Source organism: Drosophila teissieri, chromosome 2L (genome assembly GCF_016746235.2).
Source record: "Drosophila teissieri strain GT53w chromosome 2L, Prin_Dtei_1.1, whole genome shotgun sequence".
Taxonomy (NCBI): domain Eukaryota; kingdom Metazoa; phylum Arthropoda; class Insecta; order Diptera; family Drosophilidae; genus Drosophila; species Drosophila teissieri.
In genome coordinates, this window is record NC_053029.1 from 2,071,896 (window position 1) to 2,090,554 (window position 18,659).

The 18,659-nt window shown below is 46.4% G+C and overlaps 4 protein-coding genes and 1 non-coding gene across 7 annotated transcripts; 3 read left to right on the forward strand and 2 right to left on the reverse strand.

Moving 5' to 3' along the window:
* Positions 1-614: 614 nt before the first annotated feature.
* Positions 615-685, forward strand: Trnag-gcc. Its single transcript has one exon. It is a non-coding gene; the product is annotated as a tRNA-Gly (tRNA).
* An 891-nt stretch (positions 686-1,576) lies between these two features.
* On the reverse strand, positions 1,577-4,846 carry LOC122626496. Its single transcript, XM_043806779.1, has 2 exons — positions 4,716-4,846; positions 1,577-4,530 (listed from the first exon to the last, which is right to left on the reverse strand). Exons 1-2 carry the CDS (start codon positions 4,768-4,770, stop codon positions 1,577-1,579), a joined length of 3,009 nt encoding a protein of 1,002 aa, XP_043662714.1. The 5' UTR covers positions 4,771-4,846.
* A 468-nt stretch (positions 4,847-5,314) lies between these two features.
* LOC122626478 (accessory gland protein Acp29AB) lies at positions 5,315-6,405 on the reverse strand. The gene is made up of 2 exons (XM_043806754.1): positions 5,598-6,405; positions 5,315-5,545 (listed from the first exon to the last, which is right to left on the reverse strand). The coding sequence occupies exon 1, from the start codon at positions 6,403-6,405 to the stop codon at positions 5,599-5,601; it is 807 nt and encodes a 268-aa protein (XP_043662689.1). The 3' UTR covers positions 5,315-5,545; position 5,598.
* A 451-nt stretch (positions 6,406-6,856) lies between these two features.
* On the forward strand, positions 6,857-13,541 carry LOC122625214 (E3 ubiquitin-protein ligase Su(dx)). Its single transcript, XM_043805220.1, has 7 exons — positions 6,857-7,150; positions 9,027-9,294; positions 9,357-9,499; positions 9,562-10,710; positions 10,778-11,700; positions 11,804-12,002; positions 12,063-13,541. Exons 2-7 carry the CDS (start codon positions 9,126-9,128, stop codon positions 12,330-12,332), a joined length of 2,853 nt encoding a protein of 950 aa, XP_043661155.1. The 5' UTR covers positions 6,857-7,150; positions 9,027-9,125; the 3' UTR covers positions 12,333-13,541.
* Positions 13,542-13,779: 238 nt separating this feature from the next.
* LOC122621113 (kinetochore and Eb1-associated basic protein) lies at positions 13,780-17,194 on the forward strand. 3 transcript variants are annotated; one of them, XM_043798872.1, is made up of 4 exons: positions 13,780-14,857; positions 14,916-15,227; positions 15,285-15,431; positions 15,670-17,194. In XM_043798872.1, exons 1-4 carry the CDS (start codon positions 14,835-14,837, stop codon positions 16,817-16,819), a joined length of 1,632 nt encoding a protein of 543 aa, XP_043654807.1. In that variant the 5' UTR covers positions 13,780-14,834; the 3' UTR covers positions 16,820-17,194. The 3 variants fall into 3 exon arrangements, with proteins under 3 accessions (XP_043654807.1, XP_043654822.1, XP_043654814.1); XM_043798887.1 differs by having other exon boundaries at positions 14,629-14,857; positions 15,701-15,734; XM_043798879.1 differs by lacking the exons at positions 13,780-14,857; positions 14,916-15,227 and having other exon boundaries at positions 15,365-15,431; positions 15,701-17,194.
* The last annotated feature ends 1,465 nt before the right edge of the window (positions 17,195-18,659 follow it).

The following is an 18,659-nucleotide window of genomic DNA, read 5'->3' on the forward strand; positions in this document are numbered from 1 at the left end:
GTCCGAGGTCCGAGGTTTCTTCTGACCAGATATATGCAGTGTATATGGCTCAGTGAGAGTTTGGTGGCGCGTGAGTGTCAAATTACTGGGCACCACCAATCAACAATTTCTAGCCATCAAACGCGTGCTCATCGAGTCAAGTGTTGTGCGTCTGCATTTAAACAATTATTAGCAACTAATTAGAGTATGGATAGCACGGAAGGGCCTGAGTGCGGCAGAAGGAGAAAGTGGATTTTACCTAGAAGTGCGCACTAAAACTGTCACTTTCTAGAGGGGCACGCGCGCCAAAATCCAAATCTCTCCGGGCAGGGGCAGGGTCAAATGCAGCATCTTCATGGGTTGTTGGGTAATGTCTCTCGGAAGGCAAAGATGAAAGTGAAATGCAAGAATCAGAAGAAAGTCTAAACTTGAGGTTAGTTTTCGTCAAATGTTAGGCCCTCACTCTTTTCATTCATCTTTTTTTGGCATTAATAATCTGAGTTTTGCCATTACAGTTAAGTTGATAAGCTGGAGCGAATGCAAATATACTTAGATAGAATCTATTTATAAACTGTGTGAAGAATGATCAGTTCGTCAGCATAACACATATTTACAATTTGACACCCAACTCCCAAGCATCGGTGGTTCAGTGGTAGAATGCTCGCCTGCCACGCGGGCGGCCCGGGTTCGATTCCCGGCCGATGCAACGATTTTTTTACACTTGACTAAATAACTATCAACGCTAAATTTTCCAGTTATTCGCGTAAATCACATTTATTAATACTTGCAAATTTGTAGCACTGTTAACCAGTGAGAACACGGTACATTCGCACTCACTTTTTATGCTACTCTTGTGAGTTTATAATTAAACTAGATCTTGGCCGTACGAGCGTAAATGTCAAGTGTTTCATGTAATAGTGACCATTTGGGCAGCGCACTAAAAACAAACAAGTAAAATATTCATGGAGCCATTAAAAAAGTGAAAATCATTTTAGATGCCTTGGTCAGTGACCAAAAACAGGGACGGAATCAACTCAGAGTAAGGAAAGCATGTCGTTTTAAATTATTTGGTGTGGGAACTGTTGGTTATTTTATAATCCATCATTAGTGTGATAAATATTATATTATTCGAGTGTTGCAATTTCTGGTATGACCGGTTTTAAATATTTAAAGAAAATGGGTACTACTCGTGGTTTTTATATTTTAAACCAATTACTTCATACTTCAAAATAAAGAAAAAAGTTTTTCTTTCAACTTATCAATGTTTTGATATTTCATAAATTAAATTATATTTACCATAAATCCGCCCCTGGGTTTTAGTGACCGCCTGGCATATATCACGTTCGGAGGGCCATTTAAGAAGGTCAGTTTTTCCAGCTGAAGCCCAGAAACCGGAAGAGCAAGGTCTTATTCGCTCTAGAACAAGCCGAGAAACTTTCCCAAAAAAGAAAACAAACACACAGATACATTTTTTGGGTTTTCAGAAGTTTAATAGGTCTCGTTTCGGTCTCAACTAAAACTAGAATAAATAACTTAGCGTCTAGGCATGTAACTTAAGGTGGCAAATGTGGAAAAATTCTCAACAATTTGGAACGGCTTAGTCGGTGCACTTGGATGCGAGGGTGCACATGAGGGTCTTGGGGCAGAAGAGCAGGCTCTTGGAGCAGCTCATCTTGTGGCCCTTCATCTGACCCTGGGCGTTCTTGTAGCACACGAAGTAGCTGGAAATGGAGGTCTGGTCCGGGATCTTATCGCCCTCCTTGCAGTAGTACTTCCTCTTCTTTGCGGGAGTCGACGATCCACCACTACTCACGTTACTACTGCTCTGGATGATGGTGGGTCTGCTGGTGGTGGTGGCCAGACTGACTTCTGGCAGGCTGACCACATACGAGTCCAGCGGATCACTCTCTACGTTGGAGGAAATGCCCGGTTGCGCCTGCTGAGTGCTTCCGTATTGCTGGAGCAGATTGGCAATGCTCTGGGCCTTCAAGGCAGCCTCCTGCCTTCTCTTGGCCTCACTCAGCATCTTGATGGCGTCCATCTGGAGCCTCCGATTGCTATCTATGGTGTAGCCATTGAAGGCTGGAATCACATTGCTGCACTGTGCATAGGTGGGGGCATCGCAAATCCTGGTCTGCTTATTGAAGGCCGTGTAAGGCGGACAGGAGTAGGACAGGACCTTGCCATCCTTTTTGCTGCAAACGAAATATCGCGTGCAGTCAGTTTGATTGGGCTGCCGTACGCCCGCCTGACAGGTGATGACCTCCACGTTTCCCAGCTCATTGAGGGCGGACGGCGACTTGGTCATCAGGGGGAGTATGGATTTCTGGAAGACATCCAGGCTGATGAAGTTCCCATTGAAGTTTACCAGCTGGCCATTGGGCGAAGTACTTCCTGGGTACTTCACGCTGCCGCCCTTGAACGGATTGAGATTCGGACTGCTGGTGAACATGCTCATCTCCATATTGCCATCCGAGTCACTATAAATACTGCTGCTCATCGTGGGTCTGGGCCTGGGCCTGGGCATATATGGATGATGGTGGTGCTGCGGCTGCTGGTGGCTATAACTCTGCTCCAGATAGCCATTCGAAGGTGCTAATTGCTGGCTCATGTCGCTGCTGTAGGTCAGTACGTGAGGAAGAGTGTTCCCATTCCCATTGCCATTCCCAATTCCAGAGCCACTTTGATAGGTGGCCTTAATCATGTCTTCGTCCATCTCCATGCTTTCGATTTTCTGCGAATTGGGTCGAATGCTCACCCTGTCCGCATCGATTTGTCCTGGAAACATGTCCATGGGTCGTGGCATATTCATCGTGGGATACGACTCGGTGGGTTGGTATACCCTATTGGCGTTGTGCTCACCCAGATGCGGACTGGGAGTGTAGTAGGTGGCCACTGTGGCGGCTGATGGTTGCTGCTCAAAGGGTCGCGGGGTGGTCAAGGTGTAGTCACTGGCAAACGGGGACTGGGATCCATACTGGGCGGAGTAGGTGCTGGCCGTCGTTGCGATCGTAACCGGCCGAGCTGTGGTCATGTACTCCATGCCACTGGCCTGGCTGGCGGTCACATGCTTATCCATGCTGGGGTATACGCCCAAGCTATTGCCATACGTGTCCAGCACCTCCTTTTCCCCCGAACTCGTGCTGGATAGGTGAACAGGTATCACATTGTTGTGAATAATGGTGGTGCTCGGCTTGTTGTAGCCATTATTCGAAGAACTGCCTCCAGAAGAGTGCTTCGTGTGCTGCATGTAGTGCGGATTTAAGGGAGGCGGCATGCCGTAGTACTGCTGGAAGGGATTGCCCTGGGGTGACATGAAAACAGGTTGCAGGATGGGTTGGTAATAGGCACCATTGAAGCTCGGATTGGGCAGCACCTTGGGCAGGTTTTGTGCAGCTATCATCTGCTTGGACAGTTCCAGAACCGTCTTCAAGGTGTCCTCCGATATCTTGGGCTCATGATCGCTGTACTCGTGACTCTGAGCGGGATGGTGGTTGACATAGGAGCCCTGCTCCTGGCTCATTCCGTAATTGGGCGGCAGGGCAAACATCACAGAGCCTTCGGGCCGATTCACCACTATTTGGGAGTTGGCATATCCCTGTCCCGTGGTCCCATGCGCGGAGTAAGGCACTGCGTTGCTGAGCATTAGTTTCGTCTCCGGCTCCAGGCGATGGCGGCTCAGGTGCTCCTGCAGACGGGTCTTGTTCGAGGTGGGTTGCGGTAGCCTTGGTGTTGCTTTGGGTGCTTCTGTGGTACTGCTGGTGGTGGTGATCGTGGAGGAGGTCTGTTCCATGGGGTTCATCATCTCATACCGGTTCTTTATGTCGAAGTGCGCCAGGAAGGCATTCAACTGGTCTGGGCGCATTTCCGTCTGAGGTTTATCTGTCTTCTGGTAGGTCTGCTGCAGTCCATCAATCAGTTGGGATAATCTCTGCAGGTGAGCAGTCAAACTGGGATCGATCGGAGATCCTGGCTTGGCTATTTCGCTGATACCAGCCACCTGCTTGAGTTCCGTTCTCAGCTTTTCCACTTCTGTTCGGTGCTCCATACTGCTGGAAGCCACCTCCTCACGGTTCTCAGGCTTCAGACCAGCGGGAGAATCCAGTTCTACCAGTTCCCCATCGCCACTCGAGTCGAAATTGTGACTAGAGGAGATGTCCATGTCCTCGTCCGGTGGCGGCTTGCTCTTGACCGCCTCCTCATTATCGTCGTTCTCCTCACTGCTCAGTTTGGAGTCCAGAACTATTTCCACGGTGCCATCGTCCTTGTGGCTGGACTCGCTCAACAGCAGACCCGCCTCATCCATGTCGTTGACTATCAGAATGTCCGCGTCTGGCCTTCCAGGCGACTGCGTGGAGCTCATCTCGCTCGGGGTGATGCACTCCCAATCCTCGCCAGGCAGAACGCAGCTGCCCAAACTGGACTCGAACACCAGTCCCTCGTTGCATTTCACCGGAATCCAAACGTGCGAGTTGGAGGGCAGTTCCCGGCACTTGTAGAAGGCGTCGCAGCGGGTTTTGTGGGGGCGTGTCTTTTCAGGGCACGGTTTGCCTGGGTTGAGCAAGTGCAGAAATGGAAAAAGGAGTTATGTACACAAATTAGCATGGGTAAAGGCACTTTCTAAGTTAGTTATGTTAACAAATTCATGAAAAAGTTCCCTTAAAAATAGGAAAACCAAAAACTGATGGATACATTATGTATAGTTCTGTCGCAATTCACTTCCTGGCGGAGTTTACCTTCGGAAAAGTAAAACAAGCCCGCGACCAACGCGTAAACCAGCAGCTCCCTCATCGCGTATCCTTTTCGCGTAATCCTTCCGCCCGTGGTGCGCAGTCCGTAGTCGTAACTTCCGATCTGCTCCGTTCGAAGCCCGCGACACGAATGACTGCGGATCCAGAGCGGTCGACACATTAAATTTTGATAATTTTCACTTTGAACCGCGTTCTCTGAAACTCGGACAATGTGTGAAAAAGTCCGAAAGCGAACAAACAACACAGTATGTGACGGATTTTCTTGGCCTCTCCGCTCTCAGTGCTCGTATTTAAAACGAGTGCTAATAATTGTTTAAACAAATAGTTTTTGTGCTACTGGAAAGATCGGAGAATCAAGGAAATTTCACTTTTTGTGCGCAGTTTGTTTGGTCAAAAGTGCAATATAACGTGAAACTGGTAAATTTAGTAACCATAAAGTAATAGACATAAGCTAATGAAGGCCTGAGGGATTAAATAAAAGAGCACAGTTGTTACGACATCAGCAAAGGTTTTATTATATTTTGTTTTAATCAAATACATATACAACCCAGTAACAATACACATACATATATATCCAGCAAAAATTAAACAAAACAATATTTATTTTTCTTTTCAATGCGACTGCACTTGTCGTCTAATTTCAACTAACTCAACCACTGGCAGAAAAGACATTTCCCATTTCCCAGAAGAGACAATTCCCAATATGATTCGCGCTAATCTTGTTGTATGCATTAGCCATCTCGTTCTATCATGAGCATATCAATGAGGCTTTTGCATATGGCCATATATCCATTCTCATGTATACAATTATACACCTGAATATATAGAAATTTAAAGATTATTTGCGTACAAAAACTCTTCTTTTACCTTAAGGGTTCTCTGCCTGGCAAATAAACAGAAAGTCATTTATGCATTCCTTAACGTCTATTTTCCCATTGTATAAACACACACAGTTCGGGTTGTTTACATCGGTGGAATCTTTTTTCCACGGGGACCAATTAAAAAAGGAAGCCGGCTTGCCCGTGGATAGGGATAAGAATTGGTTCTCGTTGGCCAAGTCGCTGATTCCCAGCCAGTAATACGTGTTTCTCAAGACATTCGACGTAATGGCGGCAAGATCTGCAGCGTCCTTAATGTACGCCAGATCACTTTGCTTAGCGTAACAAGTTGTTGCAGCAAAGTGCCAGCGCTCCTGGGTTTTTCCTTCTATGTAATAGTATTTTGAGCCGATTCGCTGGAATCCGTCGTGTTTTAAGAGTTTTGCCCCTAGGTCCGAAAGTTTGCTTTCCAAGCCATTAAGTTGTTTAGTAAAGTTCTGTTCGTTGTTATCCAGTTTTCTGTCCAAGGAAGAGTTCAGTGCGACTTCAATGCTGGCTAGCTTATCCTGCAGAGAAGTCAGTGCGACTTCATTGCTTGCTAGCTTATTCTGCAGAGCATTCAATTGGCTATCCATAGTGTTCTGTCTTACCAGGACCTCGTTAGCCTTGCTTAATTCACTGCAGTTCGCCAGATTGTTGGGAATTCCCAATTTATTGTACACGGGCGCTAGTGTAGACAGACAGAATGCTCCGCACTGGCTAGGAGCGTCCGTCAAACGACAAATCATATCGGATTCTGCCAAAGCTCCGGACAAATTTAAAGCAAGAAGCCCACACAGCAAAGCGTATTTCAGCATTGTTAGCACTGTTTACCGCCAAACACAATGTTATTTGACGCACTGAATCCGCGCTTTTATATAGGCGCCTCATTAAATAACATTAATAGAAATTCAATGAGCAACGCAATTGACTAATGAATATTAATGGACCTGCTTGATTATAGAGAAATAAACTTAGATTAAAATAAAATCGGGGAGACTAAAAGTACTAGTTGGTGCATAACTTTGCGTTTGATTATTTACCTTCGTTTTCATTGACTGCGGGCAATACATTTGTATTTCTCATGATTTTTTGCGGTCTTTTTCAAATCTGGTTCGCTGCTCCCTTTTTTAGTTAGTACGGCAACTCTGAATAAACACGTAAGCTGGCAATTTAGCGAATACTCCAACCCAGATGCAGGTAGCGTACAAGCCTTGCCACGCTACTGGAGAATATCGATTGCCGCAGTGAGTGGCAGTATCAGTAGTATCGAAAAACATCGTCCAAAGTTGCAGCTCTAGAAATTGCTGCTTGCAAGCGAAACAAAATAACAAATAAACAATTAGTGCAGCGATATCAACTACTCGCGATTACGTGGATCACAGCGAAGGCGGCAGCGCCAACTAGTGCAATAATTCAGCCATCAGTTTCGTGGTCCGGGAAACTCAATTAAGAATCCCGCACACACACACACACATGCAGCCGCACACAGGAGACAACAATCACACACACAGGCGCAAGTTGTAGGAGCCCCAGAGCCAGAAGAAGAAGCAGCAGCAGAAGGTAAGGCGCAGGTAGAAAGGAAAACGGAGGAGAGAAACCCCCCGAAATCGCTAAAAACAATAAGGAACGCCTCTCGCATTGGAATTCGCCAGCGGTAGAGCGGCGGCAGCGAGTGCGAGCGGGACGGAAGTCGCGACCTTTGCCTCAATTACAAGCACTCACACACACACACGCCCACCCACAGAAGGAGTGGGAGAGGTAGTTACCTTTTTTTTTGGCGTGCGTTACATGACCACGGTATATATATATATATATATATATACTACAGCATAGTGCCGCTGTGTGGGTGACTAAGCCCTGCGGTCGATAATTCAAGGAAGTTCAAGTTCCCCTCAAGCGCCTTCCCCCTCCGCCACCACGCTCCACCAGCGGAAAGTGCATTCTAGACTTATTGACAGCTGTTGCTGATTACTTCGCTTGGCTCGCGCTCCGGCTGCCCCACCAGATAGCTCCCCTTTGTTCATCCGCCCCACTGATAAGCACTCGAATGATAGGCGAAATGAGCCGGAAAGTGTGTGCTAATTGATCGGAGGAATGTGTCCCGTTGAGATCCATGCAAAGCCGCTGCAAATCGATTTCAATCTGGCCACAGAACCTGATGAGCAAACACTAATGGTAAACAAGCTGCACTTGCTCACGTGTTCTGGGCAAATTAATGAAGTGAAAAGCCAAGCAAAAGGGAAATCGCAATCGGTACACAGCGAGAAAAATGTGACTATCAGCGTTTTGATAAGCAAAGCGATGAAGCAATGTGATTTCAGCCCGGACTATAGTATATAACTAACTTATTGTATTTCTTGGTTTGTGTATCGCCATATCGACCATGTTGTTTCCTGCACACAATCAATATGCAATAGCCATTCAACAACTGAAACTCAATTCACTTGCCGTTTTCTTTTTCGTGTTGTCGATGACTCACATGGCAACATTATTATACAATCTATTGTGAGTCGGGGTGTTTGCTATCAAAATTATGGATGACCAGCAATCGGCGCGGAGTGTGTTCGAAAAAGTACAGGGAAACACACACGCACACACCCGTGACAGTCGCAAATTATGGAGGAAATTAATAGGCCATAATACGGTGCTTCCCAGAAGTGTAAAGTCCACGAAATCAAGTGCTCTTATCAGTAAAATTATCCGAGGGAATTTCTACAAAATTTAAAGCTCCCTTCAATTTTATCTTTGGCGTCCCTTAGTCACGGCAACGAATATACATATTTTGGAAAAAAAATATTACTCTGTATATTAATAATCAGTGGCCAATGATTAATCGCGCTTGGAATTAAGTACATTTCGTTTAGTTTTGGAATATAATTAACATCATTTTTTTATAGGAGTATTTTTATTTTCCCAACTATGGAGTAACCGCCAATTTTGCAGCCCTCATTTTGTTTATATCCCCAAAAAAGTGAAGGCCTATTCGCAAACAGTTTTGTTGCCATACTGTCGTTTACACTATATGTATAATATGTATAATACACAAAGCTAAACAGGCCATATCTTATCTGCGGATAGTCGCTTTCATAATGATATAGAGCTGGCATTATCTCCTCCCAAGATTAGGTGCTTAAGTAGTCAAGAATTAAATGCGACTAAGGGAAACTGCATAACACGTAAAAAGTGCTTAGTAAATCACTTCAAGTTCCAATAGTACACTGTGAACATATTACATATTCTGTTCTCTGTTATTACCACTATATAAAAGCTCACTGTTCAACAGCGTTGTACATTTTCGGGTATTGATAAACCATTTACGTATGTAGACCGTGTTCCGGACTTATCTTATCAGCTCCAGAACACGCAATTTCCCATTCGATACTTTCCACCACCAATAGTCAACACCACCATACTCAATACTCGCTTTCTCTTTCAGAACGACAGCTCCCCGCGGTGGTGAAGGTCACCCAGAGGGAGGAATACAACGCGGAGGAGGAGGCGGAGCACCAGGAGCACTCACACACTCAGCCACTAAATGGCCGATGGAAATGGGCTGCCAGCGGGTGCAGCTTCCGGCGGCATGGAAGCCGGGCAGACGGTGAATGGAGCGGGATCCGCCAGCCCCACGCCCACTTCCAGTTCGGGGGCGGGGGCGGGGGCCAGTGGGAGCGGCAATCAAGGATATCATCAATTAAGCGTGACAAGTGAGCAAACAAAAGAAAGTGAAACATTCTGTTCAATCAATAATGGCCCGAAATCCTTTCAGTCGAGGAGGCTTCGCTGCGCAACAATGGCTTCCTCAAGCCAAATCCCTACGTGGAGCTCTTGATTGACAGCAAAAGCAAACGGAAAACAGACCTGGTAAAGAACAGCTATTTGCCCAAGTGGAATGAGGAGTTCACAGTGCTGGTGAGTAGAAAAAATAATAATAACCAATTATTTGTGATATCCACCTGGTTTATCGTCGGTAGATCACACCCAATTCAACGCTGCACTTCAAAGTGCTGGATCACTCCAGTTTCCGTAAAGATGCCATGCTTGGAGAGCGGATCATTAACCTGGCGCACATTCTGCAGCATTACAATGGGCGGTGCGAGTTCCTTGAGCTGACCATCGATCTGTTCGTGACCAGCAAGTCGGACAATCGCCAGACGAAGAGCGGCGAGCTAGTGGCCATCCTCAATGGCCTCAAACTCGATATGAGCAAGCTGCAGATTCAGCCAGTAGGTGGCCAACAGAATGGCAATCCACCCGTCCAGGCAGTCAATCCGTCGGTGGTCAGTGATGCGGCCGCCGGACGAAGTTGCATGATCTACGGCGGAGTTCGGGCACGGATGCGACTACGCTCTAGCAGTGGAAATAGCAACGGCGGAGAAAGCCGCTCTCCTTTGCCTAATGGATCTGGAGATCAAAGGAGATCTACGCAGGCGCCCCCGGTGTGGGAACAGCAGCAACAATCCCAGAATCAACCGCAACCCCTGAGAATGGTCAATGGCAGTGGGGCGGCAGTGCCGCAGACAGCTCCGTATCCCCAGCAGCCACCAGCTCCCGCACTAGCTCGTCCTCTAACCCAAGTGTACGGAGCGCTACCAGAGAATACACAACCAGCAGCTGTTTATCTGCCAGCAGGTGGAGGAGCAGCAGTAGGACAACCTGGAGTAGCAGGCCCACCAATTGAACAGCCCGGCGTTGGACTGCCCGTGAGCCAAAGCACAGATCCGCAACTGCAGACACAACCAGCGGATGATGAGCCGCTGCCTGCAGGGTGGGAAATCCGCCTGGACCAGTATGGTCGGAGATACTACGTAGATCACAATACACGATCCACCTACTGGGAGAAACCAACGCCGCTGCCCCCGGGCTGGGAGATCAGGAAAGATGGGCGCGGTCGCGTTTACTACGTAGACCACAACACAAGAAAAACTACCTGGCAGCGGCCGAATAGTGAGCGTTTGATGCACTTCCAGCACTGGCAGGGTCAGCGGGCCCACGTTGTGTCCCAGGGCAACCAGCGATACCTGTACTCCCAGCAGCAGCAGCAACCAACGGCGGTGACGGCCCAAGTGACGCAGGACGACGAGGATGCACTGGGTCCCCTACCAGATGGATGGGAGAAGAAGGTAAAACCGTTTGTCCACATGTTAAAACGTAGTTATTTCAACGCATTCCTTAATTTACTATGAACAGATCCAATCGGACAACAGAGTGTACTTTGTCAACCACAAAAACCGAACCACCCAGTGGGAGGATCCACGCACGCAGGGCCAGGAGGTGAGTCTGATCAACGAGGGCCCGCTTCCACCCGGCTGGGAAATCCGCTATACCGCCGCCGGTGAGCGCTTCTTCGTGGATCACAATACGAGACGAACCACCTTCGAGGATCCTCGACCAGGGGCTCCCAAGGGAGCTAAGGGAGTGTACGGAGTTCCACGCGCCTACGAACGCAGTTTCCGCTGGAAGCTGTCGCAGTTCCGATACTTGTGCCAGAGCAACGCATTGCCATCGCACATCAAGATCACGGTGACGCGGCAAACCCTGTTCGAGGATTCATACCACCAGATCATGCGTCTGCCGGCATACGAACTCCGAAGGCGGCTCTATATCATATTCCGTGGCGAGGAGGGACTGGATTACGGTGGAGTATCTCGCGAGTGGTTCTTCTTGCTTTCCCACGAGGTCCTGAATCCCATGTACTGCTTGTTTGAGTACGCGAACAAGAACAACTACAGCCTGCAGATAAACCCCGCCTCGTACGTGAACCCCGATCACCTGCAGTACTTCAAGTTCATCGGTCGCTTTATCGCGATGGCCCTGTATCATGGAAGGTTTATCTACAGTGGATTCACAATGCCATTTTACAAGCGCATGCTGAACAAGAAGTTGACCATCAAGGACATCGAGACGATCGATCCAGAGTTCTACAACTCGCTTATCTGGGTGAAAGATAACAACATTGATGAGTGCGGGTTGGAGCTCTGGTTTAGCGTGGACTTCGAAGTGCTCGGCCAGATAATCCATCATGAGTTGAAGGAGAACGGGGAGAAAGAGCGGGTCACGGAGGAGAACAAGGAGGAGTACATCACACTCATGACAGAGTGGCGGATGACGCGGTAAGCATTTTATTTGATAAGCGACATTGTGTTATTATAATGTCAATATATTTGCCCTAATGGGTGGCATTTTTGACTCGGTATTAATGGATTACTATTACAGGGGCATTGAGCAGCAGACGAAGACGTTCCTGGAAGGCTTCAATGAGGTGGTGCCTCTGGAGTGGCTCAAGTACTTTGATGAGCGCGAGCTGGAGCTTATTTTGTGCGGCATGCAGGACGTGGACGTGGAGGACTGGCAGCGCAACACAATCTACAGGCACTATAACCGCAACTCCAAGCAAGTTGTCTGGTTCTGGCAGGTGGGTTGCTTTTGTGCTTTGTGCCCTTCTTTTCGCTAATCCGGGTAATTGCCTCCGCAGTTTGTTCGCGAGACGGATAACGAGAAGCGTGCTCGCCTGCTGCAGTTTGTGACGGGCACGTGTCGCGTGCCGGTCGGAGGATTCGCCGAGCTGATGGGCTCCAACGGGCCGCAGCGCTTCTGCATCGAGAAGGTGGGCAAGGAGACGTGGCTGCCGCGCTCGCACACCTGCTTCAATCGATTGGACCTGCCGCCGTACAAGAGCTACGATCAGCTGGTGGAGAAGCTGACCTTTGCCATCGAGGAGACTGAGGGCTTCTGCCAGGAATGAGTGGCAGTCGATTTGTGGTCGGTTTGTTGATTAATGTTTAATTCCAGTTAAGCGCCTGCTTTACCGTCCCCTCCCCCTTTCCATTTGACGACCACGTTGCGTTAAATAGTTACTGTTATTATTATTATTATTACATACGTATGTATTACTACTGTATACTGTAAACACGCAACACACACTTTTGTCTGTCTATTCCTATGTTCGCTACCGCTATCAAACGAGATATTTGTTAAAAGTGCGCGAAACTTGAACACGATGTATGTATGAATGTATTGAGAGCCTATTTTAGAGATATTTATAGTTTGTTAGGCATAATTTATCTACTGCATAACTCTGCTCTGTAACTTTAAAATACGGTTTGAATGATTCGCTTTTGTTAATATTTTTTTACGACCATCTTCAAATGTAGTTGTCGATACATTTCTTTGGGTCTTTGTTTTACGCCGATAAAAATAAAACCACCTACCAGTTTAGCTAAGCCTTTAAGAACGTAAGCACCGCCATTCCCAGAATAAATTCATAACTTGAACTTGGGTTTGTTTAAGGCATCCCTCCGTTTGGCTGATATCAAACTGTTTAGCAATCGCAACTAAATGTTACGTTTTCGCCATAAGATTGCACTCTGATTGCTTCTAGTTCAATTGTACAACGAGCCCCGGCTTGCATGTTTTTAACCACTATTGGTGAATTTATATTGATACGCTCCACTTGTAAATAGTTTACTCGACCGAATTCAAATTGTTGACGAACTGAGTTTGGTGTACTGGCAAACTGTTTTAGCTGTTCAATTGTTTATCAAGCATACACAGAAATCTAAATAGAAACTATATTTTAAATATGTATATCCACACTAACACTGACAGAGACATCGTGAGAACTTGAAACACCGCAAACAAACAAAATACGTTAGGATTTTAAACGACAAACAAAGGAATACACTTAAACCAATAATGAATTCAAATAGCAATAATTGTTGTTAACAAAACTAAAGGTAGCGAAGAGAGATCGACGACAGCGATTCGTATATTAACTACGCTACACAAAAGTGCGGACTAAGACAAATCGGAGGATTAGGAGGTGCGGCGTATATAGGGTTGATTGTGTACGAGTACATATTAAATATATATATTATATATTAAATAGATTTTATTTAGTTTAATGCAATGTGTACTGTATTATATAAAATAAATGCAAAATTATTTAGTGATACATGGCCGCTCAAATAATTCATCGTTCTTAAAATACTTGAGGCCGTTACGGATGTGCTGTGTCGACATTTGCGGTTTGATTTCGCTTAGTTGGCTGCCAAATCGGCGATGCGGCAATAAATGTAATTATTTTAAGCGCATTTTTGGCCTCCACTTGTATTTTAATGCCCCGCAATTAAAATGTATATCGCATATGTATAAATCGCATTTCCACACCAAACGAGTCTCGTTTTGGTCAGCCAGTGAAATGGCCACTGATAACATCATCATCATCATCATCATCGCCATCATAACCACCATCATCGCTATCGTTATCCTCGGCTGTCTAACCTACATTTTTCCAGCGCTTCCTGGTGGGCGTGCGCTCAAATTTAACAAGCTGCTCCATTATTTATTGCGGTTAAATTGCAAAAACACAGCAGTCAAAACAAGAAAACTATACAGTGTACAGGTGTAGGTGTGTGTGCACTGAGAGGATTTTGGTGGTGGCTTCAAAGTCTAGTGATTAGTTGCGATGAAGAAACTAATTGGCTTGCTGGACTATTTTCCACTTGACTTTGGATTTTCATCGTATTGGGTATATGATGGGACTTCTTATCCTACGTTTTCTAAAGTGTTTATTCGGGCACCCCGCAAATAACACCTTCACGAAGCTCTGGGGATTGCGGCTACGCCACTGCGGCCCCCTGGCTCCTGAACCCATGCTCCTGGCTGCATGTTCCAGGTTCCGGGCTCCTGGCCCTCTGCCTCTCAATTCCTGGCTGGCATCCTGCTGGCTTCGCTTCCGACGCGTGTATTGTTTCGTAATTACGCCGCAAATGGGCGGGGTCATGGGTCGGCGGACGCAGCACCTTGTACGCCCACATGGGAGCCCGTGCTCGTGGTAGGTGCAACCAATTTTCACTTTCATCCATGATTTATGTGCTCACCGCCCGCGTTGCCTTACCCAATGGATGCAGTTTTAAAGTTAATAAAGGCAGCGGCGGGCGCTGCTTGTAATTGCTGGAGAGTGCCAATTATTTTCAGCTGTCTGGTGAATGAACATGAATCGATTTCACTTTTGCTTTTAAAAAACCGTTTCGTTTCATAATTTTATCGATCCTTTTTGGCGCTGCCACTGTTGATCGCCAAGTGCTGCCACTTGTATATTCTGCGGCAGCGTTGCCAGATGCTGTTATGTCATTGACATATGAGCGTTTGTTGTCACTGGCTTGTTGTTGTTGAAATTTAAAAAGTGTAAATATCCTGAAGAATATTAAAAACATTTACATTAAGCGCTCGAAAAAGGAGTAGTATGGCTACATCGCCAGATGTGCGGTGGGTTTGGCAATGAGTTTGCGTAATTTTGCATACTTATTTTGACATATTCCACCAGAACTCCGGGCTGCTGCTCACCCTTGCGCACCAAGGAATTGCTGGAAAGGCAGAGGTCCAGTAGGTGTACCCCCGGAAAAGGATATCTAACCCCACGAAACTGCCAGAGCCCCAAAAAGCCAGAGATGCGGATACCTTCCGTAATCGTCACCGATGCCGAGTTCGGCTTGGAGCGCCCTAATCAATTGCTACAGCGTCTGGAGAGATCACTATTTCGATCTTCCTCTGCTTCCAAAGTGCCATCGAAAAATGCATTGTTGGCATCCCAAGGCAGACAGCGCACCTGGGAAGGACCCAAAACCCCAGAGCTCCGGTAATGTGAAGTTGATGATTAATGATTAACAACTTCTAATCATTTTATACACAATAGCCGTACCAACAAAACCGTACCCTCTTCGGAACCTCGTCCAAAACGTTCTAAGGAACTACTGGAGGATCTTAGGTCCACGCATCGAGGAGCTTCTGTCACGAAATTAGCGACCCAATTCAATAAGGAAAACCAAGAACTTTCAAAGAGGTGTGTTAAGGATATTTCTAAAGGGAAATTGCTCTAGAATGCGTTGTCGATTATTTAAGTTTTAGAAAAGATTTAAAAGTTTAAACGCTGTCTGTTGAGTAGACAAAAACCCATATGTGCGTACTTTGAGTTAAACAATTAATTTATAATCCGTATTGATATTAAAGTGCTACTAGCTTTCCCCACACGAAACCTAGTCCATAATTCAACGCCTAAAGTGATTTCCGCTCTTTAACAGCCCTGCATTCATACCATCCTCGGAGCCACAGCCTATCCGCCCAAAATTGATCCTCGAACGGGAGCGCCAAGAGTCTATAACCAATCGGTTGGCATCAACTTCCATTGACCGCCTAAAGACAAAGCCACCAAGGACGAGTTATACATCGAGCAGGCTGCTGGTGCCTCAGATGGGATTTTCGTACCCCAAGGATCCGAAAAGGCTTCATGAATCCAGCAGAGCAATCAAGCTGACCACCTCAAAGCGAAAGTTGGACTTCAAAACTGAGCTGCGCACCGATTTGCTGCGGCGGGAGCTGGAAAAGATTGCAAAGGAATGGCGGAAAAAGACGGACTTCCAGTTACGTCAGCTTATCTCGGATTTTGTGAAACAACTAGTGCGCCTCCTAGCCTTTAATGGGATAACATTTTCGCATCTTAGCAGGGATTGTTATGTGCAGCAGATGATGGAGGCACTGCAGCAGCTGCACTACACCAAAAAGGTGAACAAAAGCTGGCTTCAAACGCCGAACAGCACACAAGCCATCGCCCATGTGCTGGAATTACTCAATTTCTTGTTGGGTGTCCTCGAACATCGAAAAGGGGAAGGCATGTGTGTGCTCCCTGTTGTTTCTGAAAAGCAGAGAATTGAACAACTTGCATCGGCATCTGGTACATCTTATGATGTAATGAGCCTGCAACAGAAGTTTGAAAACATAAAAATAAAGAAGGAAAGTTTAAACAATTACCAAGCATCCCCCAAGTCAGAATCCCCCGCATACAAGGACATGGATAAAGTAAGGGAGCGGAATGGAAATCAGGACTTCGCCAGACTCCTAGATTTCCAGAAAGAGACCCATCATGAACTCCACCTGCATCGCCTGCGCCTTGAGGAGTTTTCCGAGCTCGTGAGCCTCGCCGTGATAAAACTAAAACGCTGTCATGAGGGCAATAAGCAAAGCATTCAAGCCTTTAATGAGCAAATACAAGACTTGGCCGACTCCGTGGTTTTGAGAAACAGAAATGTCGGCCTTTTAACCCAGTTACATTTGAACGAAAATCCCGGGCAGAAGCAGTTACACGAACGACTGGAGCAACTGCAGCGACTGTATGAGGATAATTATTCAAATCTTCTACAGTTAAACATTAGGCCGCCCCAGGAAAAGCCTTGAGCGAACATAAGCCACATCCCTCATTGAATTCCAGTTAATTTAAGCAAATATTTGCGTGTTACGTAAGTTGCACACTGAACCCACCGCCTAAGCTCCTGGCTTAGTAGTAGTTCTTCGAATTTCACAGATTTATTTAATTGAATTTATCAACTGAAAGTCTCGGCAATGTCCTGGCCTGGATTTAAGTTCGTGTAATTGACATTTAAATGAGTCATCGACAGCTTGGCTACACTAAGTCAAAGGAAATAGCTGCAAAGTTAAGCAGCTTGGCTTCGATTTGCCTAAATATTTAAAATTGCAGTACCATTTTATTGGTATATTTGCGCTTTCCTTTCGTTATTTAAAGTTGCCATTGTAAATACACCATATACTCATATCAGGTGAAATAAATAATATTTAAGGAGTCACTGTAGTTTCGTAGATAATGGGAAATGTGAAATATTAACCATTAAAACAGGTGTGTCAGTTCAATTGACACTTTCTGGAAAGAGCCAGGGAACTAGTTTTCAGAAGCCAAGCTCGGCTGCTGCCTAGTTGTGGAAGACTTGTGAATTGGCATTAATTTAGAGGTCCTGCAGCAAGGACGTCCCCTAACGAGGGGGAGTGGCTGTGTGGGCGTGCGTGCGGCTGTGTGCGTGTCCGTGTGCGTGTGCGTGTGCTGGGGATAGATTTATAATGCGTTTGTGTTTGTGCCCCGGAGTGGAACTAATAATCTTATTACTCAACTGGAAGAGATGCAAGGCAGCGTCAGTCCCCGGCACGAGTATAAACTTGGAAACTATGACCGCACCGCACCCGCAAACGGAGCTGTGCAATTAAACAGTGAACTGCATAAATTATTCGACTGCAACAAAATGTTTAAAGTCCGCCTGCAAATCCCAATCCAAGTCCCGACAGCCGAGTGGGAGTGCGAGTGCGGAGCAGGCAAGTGTAATAAAATACATGAATTAGTGTAATGGAAATGCGAATTCCTAGGACAAACAATGCCAAAATTTCGAATGCAAATTCCCCAGCCAAAAACAACACACAACAAGCTGAATTTTGCGCAAATTAAACAATAACAACACGCCGCCACCGAGGCAAAAAGCACATACACCTACACCTCGAGTGCAGAAATGTGTGGCGTCAGTGCCAAGGAGGAGCGCTCCAAATTCCAAGATTATGCCATGGAGTACTTGGTTCGGGCTCGACCTGGAAATATAGTAGTTATCTGGTATCTGGCCCACGTCGTGTGTCATAAGTTGTAAGTTGTACTGTAGCTGCGACTGCGTGGCCAAAAACGCTCGGCAGCACCTTTAAAACTGGGCTGGAAAAGTCAGGCCAGAACAATTACGGCATGTGGCATGCGGCTTCTGCGGAAAATGGCAGTTGGGTGGCGTGGCGGTGGTATCGTACATTATTTTCCTTCATAAAACAAACACTCGCCCACCTAGCTGCCACACCAGTCACTCACTCACAAAGGAGCAGCATCAGCATCCGCATCCGCATCCCCATCCGCATCCGCATCCAAGTACTGACAGCTTCGCTGGAGTGAAATAATCGCATATCGTAAACTTTGACTTCCAGCTAATGAAGAATTGCGGAGCCCGAGCCCGGAAAAGCTGCAATTGAGTTAATTAGCCGAGCAGTGAACTTCCAGCAAATGGAAAGTGTCATGAGGCGCCGGCAGTGGGAGCTCCTTTCAAGGTACTTGTATTTATATTTACATTGCCTCTATGTGCTACTTAAGCAAATTGGATTTAATTCAATGCAAATGCTAGCAAGCAAAACAGCTCTCGGTGTTCCATCAAATCGACTTAGCAAGGTTTCTACGCATTTTGATTATCAAGTCGTATTAAGC

What these genes read in the sequence shown, in the direction of transcription:
- LOC122626496 (XM_043806779.1), bottom strand. Translation starts at nt 4,770, where the DNA reads ATGAGGGAGCTGCTGGTTTACGCGTTGGTCGCGGGCTTGTTTTACTTT. An exon ending in CTTGTTTTACTTTTCCGAAG is followed by an intron (nt 4,531 to 4,715) that starts GTAAACTCCGCC and finishes TGCTCAACCCAG; the next exon opens with GCAAACCGTGCCCTGAAAAG.
- LOC122626478 (XM_043806754.1), bottom strand. Translation starts at nt 6,405, where the DNA reads ATGCTGAAATACGCTTTGCTGTGTGGGCTTCTTGCTTTAAATTTGTCC.
- LOC122625214 (XM_043805220.1), top strand. Translation starts at nt 9,126, where the DNA reads ATGGCCGATGGAAATGGGCTGCCAGCGGGTGCAGCTTCCGGCGGCATG. An exon ending in TCATCAATTAAGCGTGACAA is followed by an intron (nt 9,295 to 9,356) that starts GTGAGCAAACAA and finishes AAATCCTTTCAG; the next exon opens with TCGAGGAGGCTTCGCTGCGC. An exon ending in ATGAGGAGTTCACAGTGCTG is followed by an intron (nt 9,500 to 9,561) that starts GTGAGTAGAAAA and finishes TATCGTCGGTAG; the next exon opens with ATCACACCCAATTCAACGCT.
- LOC122621113 (XM_043798872.1), top strand. Translation starts at nt 14,835, where the DNA reads ATGGCTACATCGCCAGATGTGCG. An exon ending in GCTACATCGCCAGATGTGCG is followed by an intron (nt 14,858 to 14,915) that starts GTGGGTTTGGCA and finishes ATATTCCACCAG; the next exon opens with AACTCCGGGCTGCTGCTCAC. An exon ending in CCCAAAACCCCAGAGCTCCG is followed by an intron (nt 15,228 to 15,284) that starts GTAATGTGAAGT and finishes TATACACAATAG; the next exon opens with CCGTACCAACAAAACCGTAC.